Source organism: Manduca sexta, chromosome 12 (assembly GCF_014839805.1).
Source record: "Manduca sexta isolate Smith_Timp_Sample1 chromosome 12, JHU_Msex_v1.0, whole genome shotgun sequence".
In the NCBI taxonomy this organism is placed as follows: Eukaryota; Metazoa; Arthropoda; class Insecta; order Lepidoptera; family Sphingidae; genus Manduca; species Manduca sexta.
In genome coordinates, this window is record NC_051126.1 from 3,128,524 (window position 1) to 3,142,936 (window position 14,413).

The 14,413-nt window shown below is 35.0% G+C and overlaps 1 protein-coding gene across 4 annotated transcripts in view; it reads left to right on the forward strand.

The window, feature by feature from the left end:
- LOC115444824 (BAG domain-containing protein Samui) overlaps positions 1–14,413 on the forward strand; it is a 46,603-nt gene that overhangs the window by 20,384 nt on the left and 11,806 nt on the right. The window contains exon 1 of one of the 4 annotated variants that reach the window (XM_030170758.2): positions 1,688–1,791. The exons of 1 other annotated variant lie outside the window; for it this stretch is intronic. In XM_030170758.2, coding sequence (XP_030026618.1) covers positions 1,780–1,791 — 12 coding nt within the window. In that variant the 5' untranslated portion in view covers positions 1,688–1,779. Of the gene's footprint in view, positions 1–1,687; positions 1,792–3,735; positions 3,914–10,466; positions 10,717–14,413 lie in introns of those variants that run through there. 2 more of the 4 variants (XM_030170756.2, XM_030170753.2) reach the window with 2 other exon arrangements.

Sequence of the window (14,413 nt, forward strand, 5' to 3'; positions counted from 1 at the left end):
ATAAGTGTTTTAAAAGTAGGATGATATTGAATAAGATTGCCTGTCAAATAATTTAAACGAAAAAGGCCGTAATGATCATAAATAATGGTATCTAGGAGATACCGTACGCCAATTTTGTTGTTCACCAAATTAAATGAAGACATTTAGTTTTATATACCCCCACACTCCATTAACAATACGAAAACACATTTTATGGCGAATTTATTTCGTTTAAAAAGTTTATTGGCCAATAAAAGTCCACACAAGGGTTTTATATAACTGTCAACCCTGGCTGTAAGGCGGCGCATAATGCAACCACAATCCTATCGAATGGGTCGCAAATTGTACGTGCGGCGAGCCTACGTGGGCGTCGTGATTCAAAACCGTGGGTAGTCAAGGACTTCCCTTTTACTGCACTTGTTGAGGAAGAAATTGTTAGCACACGTGGCGAAGTGCGTGATGTGAACAAAGTTTACTATGCAGTAAATGCACCAGGTACTTAACTCTTGAGACAAGAGATACTTTTGCTAGTTGGACTTTACTGAAATGCTCTTTTATCATGTTACTTGTAGTATGTATCGGATTAGATCTGAGGGACATAAGGATAGCTAACATGGCAACTTCTGACGCAAATAAAACTGTTCGTAGTTGTTTTAACTGTTGTAGAATTCAGTTCAATACCGTCATGTAAACATTGTTAAAAGAGGGGTTGGGCACATAGCAGCATTAATGTAGGCCGGCATAATTCTGGCGACCATTAAGGTAAACGAGACTTAGTGTGTCTTCTCCCTTCCATTCCCTATTGTAACATACACTATTGCAATATATAATTATATAACAAAGCATTTAACCTATTTTAGACAACGAAATTGACCTCGTTCAGTACGGTGCGAACACACGCTCGCCAAGTACTTTGGCTTTCAGTTGTAAATGGGTTGTTCTGAGGAAACTTTGTGATCAATTAATACTACTTGTACTGGATTGCGCTTTCATAAAGATAGTAAGTTCCTTTTTTAAATTCTAGATATTTCATATTGTATTTGTAATAACTTATTATTTTGCGTTTTGGCGCGAGCCTGAGTTACCATTTGGAAGAGTCGTAGAAGACATAAATTTACGAGTATTTAAAAGATAAAAGTGGGTGTAGGAATTTGGTTCCATAATAGCTATACAAATATTTGTGAATAACACAAACATTGGCCGCGCCTGGAGATTCGAGCCGACAACTATTCGTTTCTCAGTCAGTCGGTCGCTCGCCGTGGCATTGATGCCGTTGAATTTATAAAATTTCCGACAGTAAAAAAAACTATCTACCGTATAGAATTTTAAAGTTTCTTTTGCTTAGGTTTTAACTACCTTTTAATGATTAATCTGGTGACTAGATGAGCTTTAAGAAGAAAATGTCATCCACAAGATGCATCACAAGCAAACGTAACGGTCCGTTCAATAGCTTCATCAGTTTTAAACGACACCTCTACCTGTCGTAAAGTACTCGAATTTTTTAACGGAACAAAAACTACATTTGGCGACAATCTTTAATCAGCCGTTCTTGATCTTCAGAGCGTCATGGCGCAGTGACGCAATGAATATAATTTGTGTGGCGTGTGTGTGTTATTCCAAAAGTTCTATTTCTGTGTGCCGCCGCACCCACGGCGTATGCAAACCGCCACAGTTTGAGCGCGCGAGTGGTGTTTACCCGAGACGGATGTATGAAATTCAGTGGCGGTAACACAGCGTCTATACACGTCTGTTGAGGAGACAAAGAGATCGAACTCGTATCGCGACGTGCGGACTGCGGATATGAAGCGAAACGTGAGTACTGTCGTCTATCTGCTGGCTGTTTATTGTGACGTACAAATGTTTCGTAATCTATAGGTCATTAATATTGAAAGTCGAGTTGTATGTATAATAGAAATTAGTTTTTTTTTTCGAAGAATGGAGTATTTTTTCGTTTTTGTTAGCTATGTACAAATATAGAGTGGTTTTAAACGCGCTCATGAGGAACGATTTGCACTGAAGTTTGACATTAAGCGCACACTAAAAGCGGCGAACAAAACCGCAAACAAACTTATAACTATTGTGTATTGTACAGGAATAGTGTTCGCATTGCATGTCGGTACTACGGGTCACGGGGGGTTTGCCAAAATGTTTTGTTTACATTTGCTTTATGTTTTGTTGTAAGCCCAACGTGCCGTGGAGAATTCAAACGACTCGTCCAATTGGCGATAATTCTTTTTCTATTAAAATTGTTTCGTGCCAGTTGTTCATGTTGAATGTTTTATGCCATTTTTTATGTTACACAATGTTGTGCGTTCGGTATTTGGAGCGGGTCGCACACCTACGTGCGCGCGTTGTTTATAGTTTTCTGATTAACCCTCCGGCGATTCGTTGGTGTGCGTGCTTACACTTCACTTGAAACGCGTGGCTTTGTTTGAGTACTGCATAAATTACACAGAACAGACGCGGATACCTCGGATCAAGTATTCACGTTGATTGTTGACGCCAGGAAGGCGGCTGGACAGATTTATTTCGCCAAAATGTCTGTACACAATAATGCAAGGGCAGGGAGATTGTAAATTATTATGCATCGGAATTTGGTTAATCAAACATGTCACATAACTCGTGCTAAAATTGGAGTGTTGTAAATTAATCATGTAATACAATCCATGCAAGTGTCAATGGAACTGTATTATCATACATCGATATTCATTCATTCAAACAATATGAATCCTAATTGATCATTAGTGGAGCCTGTCGAGTACTATAGAGCATTAGTATTCCAAATCCGTCCCTAATGTTGACATTACAATGGCGTGTCAATGACCCCGCCATCGGCGCCCAACTGTGGTCAGCTGTTGGGACGTATCCATTGTGTAATGAGGTTTGATAAATGATCAATAGATATGATCGATTGAATTGTTCTGAATTTAGGTTTGGTCTAATGTTCTGAGAAATTGTTGGGTCATTCAAGTGTTTTGTTATTCAATTCCCTTATAGCAATGGTAAGGGAATTTCTTAACATTTCAGAATACTTCTAAAAGGAGTTACATTTCCCCTGTACAAAGGCACTTTCATAATAAATAAAAAAAAATGCTCCGTGACCTGCATTTTTAACTACACATTTCTGCACGAAATAAAGCAACGCGAAATACGTAAGGCAAAACGCGTAATTAGTCTCATTTTAATGAATTTCTGTACGAAGCAAACGAGCCGAGTGAAAATGCGAAACATCTGCCCCGCGTATGTTGAACACAGTTTTCTTTTTATTTCATGAGTACAGGGTTGCCTGATGTTAATGTAAGAAAGCCGAAAATCCAAATTGTTTAGCCAATAAACAGCCAGACCTTTAATTTAATGTGGCCGGTCAAAGCAGCAAGTTAATATGAGAAAGACGAAATTTCAAACTGTTTAGCCAGTAGCCAGACCCCTAATTTAATATACTGGCACCGGTCAAATGAACGAGTATCGTTGTACCAAAACTCAACTCGGGAGCCATAGGATTAAACAATCCAATTAATTTGACTGGTTTATCTGAACAAGTGTTTAAAGAGATCAATTAAGTCCTGTTTATTTGGACGCCTGACAACCCTAACTACTTTGAAGGAGTTTTTTTTATTCTCGAGCACCACTCGATATATCGCGAGGAAAGCGAAGGATTAAATTATCAAGCTAACAAATACATTTACGAAATTTATCATAACATCCTGTTAACGCGTCGTATGACGACATTTGTGCACCGTCTGTCTTTGTAGCCGATCGTGCGTGCAGTGACAAAAGTGAAATTTATTCAAACGTTTTCGTTTTAACGCGTTGAGTAGATGAAATAAAAACTATTTTGCGGATCTTATCGCGGTTTTAAATTATCACTTTTTTATTTTATTATAATTTTAAATTTGAGTAGTGCTTGTTTATGAAGAGGGCAGTAAATATAATGGTAAATATTTTCGTTTTCTAATTAATTTTGTCAAGTAAGAGTTTGAGCGTCCAATGGATGATTTTGTAGTTGAGCTTACTTATAATTATTCTTACGCACTTTCATAATCATAAAATAAATTGAAAATGCAACGTCACATCGTTTTTGAATACCTTCAGATTTCTTAACGATCTTTGTAATGGTATGTCAGAACAATTTGGAAAATACGTACTGCACAATTTTAGCGTTCAATTATTCGAGAAAATATACGTCCTGTGACGAAACGCTTCCATTATTTACGGTGTCTGTCCGTACACTAATCAAAAAACTACTCTTTAAAGGGATCGCTTTCCTTAACACATTAATAAAACAATTTGTCACTATCGTGAACAATTTGTTTACTCGCTTATTTCAGGCTGCCTTTACTGCGCATTTAGATAAACAATTGTTTCACGTATCAATGAAAGATATACAAAAAGAAGTTCCAGTTCTAAAATTTTCTTTATCGACATTTTTTTCTTGGCGCCAAAGACCTTACGACGGTCCCCACGTCTCACTCCTACCGACTCGATCGTCTATCATAAATGGGACAAGGTATACTTCGTGTTTTAATCAAGTTGATAGTGTAGTTTCGTGTTATATATTTTTAATACTTTTCATATTTTTTATGCCATTACACCTCGTAGAGTCGGCTATTTGTTACGAGCATGTTGACAGGGATATATGACCGAGTCAAGGTGGAAGGTATTTTGGGCGGCAAGAGATTTCGGTGGTATTGCGTTAGTATTTTGTCCTTGTGGAGGTAAACGGAGAGGAGATATATTATTATTGTAATTAGAAATGCGTTTTTGTATTACATATTTATTTCACTTCGTAGTACGCAAAATATAAGTTTGCATATAAATGTTTATCATGACTCTAGAATGTTTTTTAAAACTCCGCTTAATCAAAAATGTTTATAATAATATAATAGAGGTGTTTTTAAATGAGCATAAATTATTCCAAACGTCGATGTTTTAAATTAGTAATGTTTGTAAGAGCGTGTAATTTTCGGATTAAGTAAAAACCGTATTTTAAATAAATTATTCCGAACTTTGATGTTTTAAATTAGTAATGTTTGTAAAAGCGTGTAATTTTGGGATAAAGTAAAAACCGTTCATTCTCGGAATACCATTTCGCCAATTTGCTATCGGGTAAACGCTAATTATAAACAAAACAAATCAGTCCAACTTTCACAAGTCCTCCGAACAAAGAGAGTTCTTCCAAATTCAAAACTGGCCAATTGATCTCCATAAAAAAGATATTAATTCGTTTTTTAAAACTGCAATCGTTTATACATTGTTGCAAAATCGGCGCGTCATTATGCGCCTGATCATCATTGACGTGACAGTGATGATGATGAATTCGAACTCGATGTAAATGCATTACACGACAATAAAAACTGTTTCGATCATAAAGTTAATGCAGACGACAAAGGGCCGTATATCGTCTGGTTAACGAACATTATTGGCATGTTTCCGTAAACAAAGAGTCGTGCTAGACGAGTTTTCGAAGTCGGATGTTTGTTGTTTAATAATCGAGGAGAGAAAGTGGCAGGTTCTTTGCTAGATGAAGAGGTAATGTTTTCAGTGACTAACGTATAATGAAATGTACGACGAATGTCAATATGAAAGCATATTGTACAAACCATTTATTTACGTCCAGTAATAAGATAAAACATTCCCTGGAAAGGTCCTAGAATTTGGCTTTAGGTCGAGATAATGCCAGAAAAGAATAGCAGGCACCTAAACATCGGTCGACTTATAAATAAAAGGATAGTGTTTTTGTTTTTAATTCAGATATCTTCAAAGTCCCGTCCATCGACGTAGCTTCAAAATTAACATAAAACAAATCTATTGAAACCGTTCACGCAGGAAACTTCAGTAACAAATAAACTCTATAATAACGTTCTTAATCACACGTAGTGATTAGTGAAGAATTTACACAAAGGCATAACACGCATATTTATACAATTGCTAAGCACTATTTCTTTGTTCACCGTCTAGTAGCAGGTGGCAGGCGCCTATTTAAACATCTATTAAGTAGAGTGATTGTGTATAAATACCGGGAATCGTAATGATCGTCGACATACGTGTCAATGCAGGGAATGTCACACTTTTGAAAGAGTATTACGTCAGCTAACCTAAAATGGAAGAAAGTCGTCAATAACCATCGATATATACATATGTGTATGAACTACGTACTAGATCTGGCGTTCCGTATACTCATTGTGTTCGACTCCACTGTACTGCAATCCGTACACCTGACTTTAGTATGATTTCAACATCGACAGCGTGTGGTTATGTACGGATTGACGCTCAAAGAACTCGAGTCAAAGTGTGAACCTGGACGTGAATAAAAATATTAGTCAAATAAGTAAAATTATTTGTTGTTCAAGTGAATAAATAGGTTATAACAGTGACGTTTTGGTTGCCATTTTAGTTCAGATTTTGAACAAATAGTTTGTATGGACGTTCGTGTCTAAAGAATATACGTCAATGTCAGTAAGAAACATTTTATATATATCTACTCTGCGAAACTGGGTGAATTTTTGCGACGGGTCAGTTGTTTAGTTTATCGAAACAGTGATCATTGCCAACGTAATGTATGTACAGGAAAAAGTGTTTTTTTGAAGACACGTATAGACAGAACAGTAAATTGTGAATTTATTGCTGAATTTGAATTTTGATATTACTGATCTATAAATGAATATTTTATAGTTTGTTCTCAAAATGATCATCAAACAGGTACGAATTAAGTAATCTATGATACTAATTTTATAATTATTTCGACAATTAAGTACAATGCATTATACGTAATATTTTAAAGCTTTGCATTTTCACGTAACCTTCACACAAAACCCATCTAACAAAATACAATGTCAATATCCAATCACTTGGTAGATCCAATGATATTTGTAAAAGGTTTGTCGTTGCCAAAATATTTCAATACGCGTGACACGGAGTGATAGATGCAACCGTCGCGTGTGATTTTAACGAGCGTGTATATCATCGTACTTGTGCTGCCGGCGTTATAAATTGTACCAAAAGTGGTTCGGCAGTGTGCCTCGTGTTTTATTTGTTTACTCACCGATTCTTGAAGTTATCGTGGAATTAGGAAGGCTAGATGAAAAATAAAAAATATCAAAGATTGATACTTTTATTCAATAATTATTTGACTATTTATAAGAGTTTATGAATTTTAAATCTGTTTGTTGATGACAATGTCACTATGGCTGCTTGTTATAATAATTTAAAATTCGCAATATAACAATCAAAATAGACCTGAATAATAATAATTTGGCACAATTGGCACTGAGATACAATACCTTGGAGTAAATTGAATTATGAATACAATTGCGATAGAAAATGAAACTGGTGTATTTTTAGACTGGGGTAAACGTATAGTGTAGATTGTAGAGGAGGGATATAAAACTTCATTTACTGAACGATTATTGGTATTGTATAGATTGATATTGGAATTGAAACGGTTTGGTGCTGAAGTCTGAATCGCCTTATTTGTGTAGGATATTCCGTAAATACAAAATATGTTTATTATTTCATACGTTTGTACTTTACTAGGTGTTGCTCGAGGCTTTGCCCCCGTAAAAAACATTTCCCATTACAAGTCTCTTAAATCACTAGCCATCCATAGCGCTATCTGTACGACGCCAGCGCCATCTATCAATAATACTGATAAAAAAAATAAAACATTTCCCACGGAAGTCGTGTAACATGTTAATCCCAGATATGATCTATCCGTATGACAAATTTCATCCAAATCGGTATAATTTAATATAATAGATTTGACAGTACAGTTGCATTGTCAGTTCCATATCAATCTAATTCACTAGCTCTTTCTAATAAACGTCATTGCCAAAAATAGTGACGAGATATAAATAAATAAATTGTTTCGATAATTTTCTCGAAGATAATTCTATAGATAGTAGATAATGCAATGAGTAATAAAATCGACCTTGTGGACGTTTTGGATTTGCGATTGTTGTCTCCAGTACGCATGTGTATGTAGGAAGATACAGAGGCTGACATAACAAATTAAATACTGATTTGGGTGGGGGCGGTCGAGGCTCACGATAGAATCCTTTTGGTCCATTCCAGAATCCTTATACACAACTCACATGTGTTAAGTTATCTCTATTTTAGTTGCGATTTACACGAAATTTAAAACTTGTAATAATATCAGCTCTGTATTATATACTGTCCCACTGCTGAGCACGGGCCTCCTATCCTACAGAGAAGGTATTAGACCACCACGCTGGCCTATTGCGGATTGGCAGACTTCACATGCTCTCAAAATTATTATAGGCAACTTCTAAGGTATGCAGGTTTCCTCACGATGTTTTCCTTCACCGCTAAAGCAAGCGTTAATTTACGAAAAAATAAACACATGATTTAAGAAAAGACAACGCTGTTTGTGCTTGTGCTTTGAACCTGCGGCCATTCGTCTCGGTAGTCCATCCTACTAGAAACATTTTCGCGCTTATATTAAGCTGGAGTCCAAATACATTGTAGCAATTTGTTTTTGATTCCCTGTTAAAAACCTCACAGGATTCACGCAGTTTGTCACAGTAACGCACGGGTAACATGCGTCAACGCATTCTCTTAACATGCGTATAAGCTTTCTAGGAATATTTAGTTGTATTTACACCATTCGTTTTGACTTACATATATGGACTTATTTAAAAGTGTATACTCTTTAAGGGGTCCTTTGATGATTGGCTTGGATTGACTAGACTGAAGACCCATGATTATTTCGCTCAAATAAAATATTCGACTGTTGAATAACCATTCGATTTTTATATAAACGTCGTCGTGTTTTGCGTGTCCATGAAAAATATCACGCTTGGAGCGAAAGTAATTTCGATACACATCTTAAAGTTTTACATTAATGCGTTCACTTAGAATATTATCGTTGTAATTCTTTGTGACCTCAATGACCAAACAGCAGGTCATCCTCACCTTGTCAGCTCATTGAAATAGTTTCTATATTTAATGCAACGCACGAACAAATCCACGATGAAATGTAAAATCGTTGAGATATTTCAGACAATGATTTGTCAGAAACTAAATATATTATCTATATTTAGAAGTATGATGTTATTGTGTAAATATAGAAACGCTATACATCAGGTGATATTTGTGTATAATATTTTACACAGGTATATTTAGAAGTTTTAAATATGTAAATTTTGCCATCTTACAAAATTTCTTAAAATATAGTTTTACAATTATTATAATTAACAAATATCAATAACATCGATCTCGCCACATTCCCCAGCTTGTCAATAAACATCTCGTAGAAAGAATTAGTAGAGAAAAAAACTATTTACAATAATATTGCGTACGTAGTAAAATTTCTATTGTTTATAATCTATATTTTATAATTCCGCTCGGGGTTAAGCGGTTTTGGTTAGGCGTTTACAAACATCTAAACTTCTAAACATCTTTACAAAGTTTCATATTTATAATATTGTAAGATTTATTATTGTTGACTGAACACACTCCCATTTGAAACTGATTAATCTTATACTTAAAAAGTGAATTGTACAAGCACTTTTCCCCCGCGATCTCACTTTAGATAAATAATATAATCCTTGCAAACCATCAGCGATTGCGTTGACCTCCATTTGTATAAAGATAATATTATAAATATGACATTTGTGAATACGCCGGAACATATCTACACCCATGTTAATTTAACATGGACGTTTATATAAACTTTTTGTCGCCAAACTATTAAATTGAATGTAAAACAAAACAAATACAAATTAATTTTATTTTAAAAAAATGTGCTGTACCTATTAAATAAATATTATAAATTTAAAGTATATTCTACCACACGTGCACAACACGGCCGTCCTGCGAATTCATTATCTCATCACCATATTCATTTGGCATTATGACCATTTACACTAAATGACCACTTTTTATCAGTATACATAATTAAATAACGAAATGATGCATGAGTTTCTCATCGACACAATGCTTCGCCATTAATCAGAAGGGTTTATAAGGAGCTGCGAAGGAAAAATTAAACAAACACACACACGCCATTGTGTTGTCGTCTTCGTGTATGAACGATTGGACGAGCTGATTCACGCCTCGACATCCGAAATAAATTAATTCTCAACTGTTTTACAGTCAATTGTCATTGTAATTTATCGCCGGCGGAGAATTGTGTAAAAAAATAACAAAATTCACGAAATTCGTACGTCTCGATATCCGCGTCGTTTACGGCCATTTCCTAGTGAAAAAACTTACGCCAAGTTTCGAGTGGTTTCCATTAGGGGTGGAGGGTTGCCCCGCAGTGCACGCGTAAAGGCGCTCTCGAATCTTCTAGGGGCAGCTGGGCGCAGGCGTCGCGTCGCGGTGCGCTCTCTGGCCCCTACCACTAAGTCGTATAATAAGTAAATCGATTGTGTATACACGGCTGTTTTTGTACACAATGGCCAGCTACGAGCGATGTGAGCATGTCGATGTACATCGCTCTTCGCAAACTGTCGAAGTAATTCTCGAAGGATCCAGAAAATTCTCGAAGAGTCGCCGCGCTTCCCACACGCTGTATAAATAAGACTCGCGTGTGGCGATCGCTGCAGTATAAATCGAGACACGGTAACGTACGTACGCTTTATGAGTACATTCATTAAGTTTACAAGTGTATTGTCGAGTGTTTTGTGATACATTCCCAAGTGTATTTGAGAAGGGTAGTAAAAAATGGAATCGCCCGTAGTAGTGGACAAACCGCCGGAGTACCATGGGAGCGATGTGAGTACATTGCATTTTTTTTTTACTTTTCTGGGTGCGGCGAAAGTTTAGTTCATCCTTCGAAAGTTTTGTTTGCAAATTTGGTTACGATTTGCTAATAAATTTCCAGCTTGACGAGAATGTTTTGTAGTTTGTTGATGCGATAGTTTATTTAAAATGTCGCCGCCAGATGGTATCGATATTTCAATATTTTAAAACAATTAACGACATTGGAATATATTTTTGACTTAAAACCAATCATTTATCCATAAAACACTATTAAATATTAAAAACGATGTTGTTATTATGTTTTGCAATTGCAAACTAATTAATTAGCCTATAATATTCAAACATAAATTCAAGACCATTTACGGTTCTTACGCCCGAATACTGAAACGCTAGTCAACTAACCAACTTGTCTGAGGCCTACTTAAATTTAACAGGCTACTTAATTTAAATGGCATTCTCGAACGTACATTAAAAGATTTTACGGAAAACTCAGTTGAGGAGCAGTTAATTTGCTATAGATTATAAAAAGTTTGTTTTCGTTTACATAATTTTAATAAAATGATATTTATGTGTCGTTTCACGCAGCATAATTTATGAAACATAAAAAAAAATCTAATAACGTAATACGCAGTTTAATTAAAAATGATTTTTAATTATTAAATTCTCAACATGGATGTAGTAAATACATTCCAACTTATTTATACTTGCCATTTGGCAGCATGATCAGTATTGACATTAGTCACTTAAGAAAAAAAACTTCTGTATCTGTCAAATTTTCTTCAACAAACAAATACAATTAAATCGTAGTGATTATATTCTCTTTGTTAACAATATTCATAATTCTTATTTCGTCTTACCACAGAAGTTTCTATTTTGTAATTATATCAATGGAGTCTTCAAATAACAAACCCCAAAAAAGGGGTTGACATTATACGTAAATAGAAAAACAAGAACTGCTGGATATAGTGAAAAAGTAAGTATTGGATTTATTTGGAGGCCCCTCGACTTAATTAAGAAAAAAGGGCATTGCTCGATGCGGGCTGCTTCCGACATTCAATCTGTAAATTTTTGCGGGAGGCCTTTATTCAGCAATGGATATCATGTGGCTGATAATGATTTTTTTTTGTTAAATAATTTTTAAAAATATATTTGTTTTATTTGCAGCTTCCGTGAAAAACACAGGCAGTGAGCTGTGGGCGAGTAGCCGGCTGTGAAGTGAGAGGCCGTGGGTTCTCTTGTGTGATATATATATAATCAATCAATCAATAATTTATTCAATAAATAGACTTCTGCAGGCATCTATATATATCTACTATGTGTAGCAAAATGTCTGTAATGAAATTTTATATGTCTGATATATAAGAATTACAATTAAAAAATATAATAATTACAATAAAGTTTCTTCTTGCTTCTCTAATAATTATTTCTTCATTCAGACATGTTCAGACTTTCAATAAAATTAATTTCCCTTAAAATTGTTACATACACACATAATAAAGCTAATCATCCTAGAAGGGGTAGGCAGAGGCACAACTAGTTCCATGATATGAGCGCAGGCACAACTAGTTCCATGATATGAGTACAATATGATATACCATATTGTACTCATATCTATATATATGTACTATGTGTAGCAAAATGTCTGTAATGTAATGTTTATATCTCTGATATATAAGAATTACAATTAAAAAATATAATTACAATAAAGTTTCTTCTTGCCTCTCTAATAATTATTTCTTCATTCAGACATGTTCAGACTTTCAATAAAATTTATTTCCCATAAAACTGTTACATACACACATAATAAAGCTAATCATCCTAGAAGGGGTAGGCAGAGACACAACTAGTTCCATGATATAAGCACAGGCACAACTAGTTCCATAATATGAGTACAACATGATGTACCGTAGGTTACTACACATGAAAAATATCCCAGATGACCCTTTGATAGGTGCCTGTGGCAAAGAAACGAAGGGCAATCAATATCTGGTATTTCTTTTTATGACCGGCTAGGCTGGATCAATATCCAGTTTAAATCAATATGATGAATGAACATTCCTGAAATGACAATTCCTGAATTAAAAAGTATAATTTAGGACAATTTCTGAATTAATGAACATAATTGAAGAACTGTCCTTGCTGAGTCGGAATCTTCTTTTAAATTCATCATCACTGTACTCTTCGAAAGTGTCTAATTTCTCTCGATTTCTTCGATTGACACTATATTCTTCTTCAGACAGTGATGATAGTGAAGAAAAAGACATTTTATTAAATCGAAAGAGAATATAATAACTACTAACACAACAATAAATATTTTAGCGTAAAAATTTGAGAGTAGTCGCAAGCACTCTCAAATTAATCCCAATTAACAGCCATATAAGGCGGCCTTAAATAGCTGTCAAACTTTAAGCAGGGTTTGTGAATACCGTTTGAATCAATAAGCGGACCTTAAACCTTTGTCGCCTTAAATTTAAGGTTAGGAAATAAGTGACGTTTCAGTATACCAATTTCAAAGATAACGAATGCTTAAATCCGTGAGGCCATCTTAAATATTTAAGTAGCGTTTGAGTATTCGGGCGTTAAAAAGACAAATTGGTCCGGTTTTAAATGAACAAATCCGTAAATATTTGATGATGTCATTATTTGTGGTTGAGGGTGGAATGAACTTTGACACGTTGTCGAAGTTAACCATTTTTAATTGGTAGAGGCTCAGTACTCTTGGTTGTTGTATATTAAATACTAACTTTTACTCGCGGCTCCGCGTGCATCATTTTTTTTGAGGTCCGTTATCCGGAATAATAAGTATATTATGCCAAGATATCTTCCTATTTCAACAATATTTAGAATTGAATCAGTAATTTCTGATATTACCTCTATTAGGCCACAATTATCATTTTATTAGTAAGATAAAAAATGTTACTAAGAATATTACATATTATACATATTATGTAAATTGATGACAAAAATAATTAATTTCATGTCACGTGTTCATAAAAAAATATCGTACAAATTATGAAAAATGTTTAAGGAAAGGATTTTTATGCCGTAAAAGTAAACGATTTTTATTTGTTTTGCTGTTGATCTATATATAGCCTTTTGATGCTAATTATGTTGGTTATAATATTTGGAACTGCGTAAAAATATTAAAATCTAAACACTGCATACACACAATCACCCCTTTTATTCCCGAAAGGGTTGGGCAGAGGCGCAACTGGTGCAGCCACTTTACGTTGTGTGATTTCCGACCCATAATGTGATAGGGGCAAGCCTATCGCCGTATCAAGCACAAATTCCAAGCTGATACTGAGTAGAAAACCCAATATCACTTAGCCCGACCAGGGGTCGAACCCGAGACCTCAGCATTGCAGTCTGCAGTGTACCGTAATACAACTAAATACTGCAATGTTTTAAATAGAAAACACATTAAGCAATTGTTATTATTGCATGGAACACTTTAAGTAGTATAAATTGTCAGGTAGAAGTATAATGGTCCTCGGGAATTATCAAGTCCCTTTGTTTCAATTGTTTTCATAAGTCTTATCGCCTTGTTAAGTACCCACCTCCTTGGTCCTTGTACAGTCATTAACATTTTAACACAATACGTGTCTTTTAATTCAATAGATATTGGTTTTTGTTTTCGTCTAGAAGTATTTTAGATTTGTTTAAGTAAAAGGTATTGTTAGGGAAATGTTCACTAATCACATGAAAT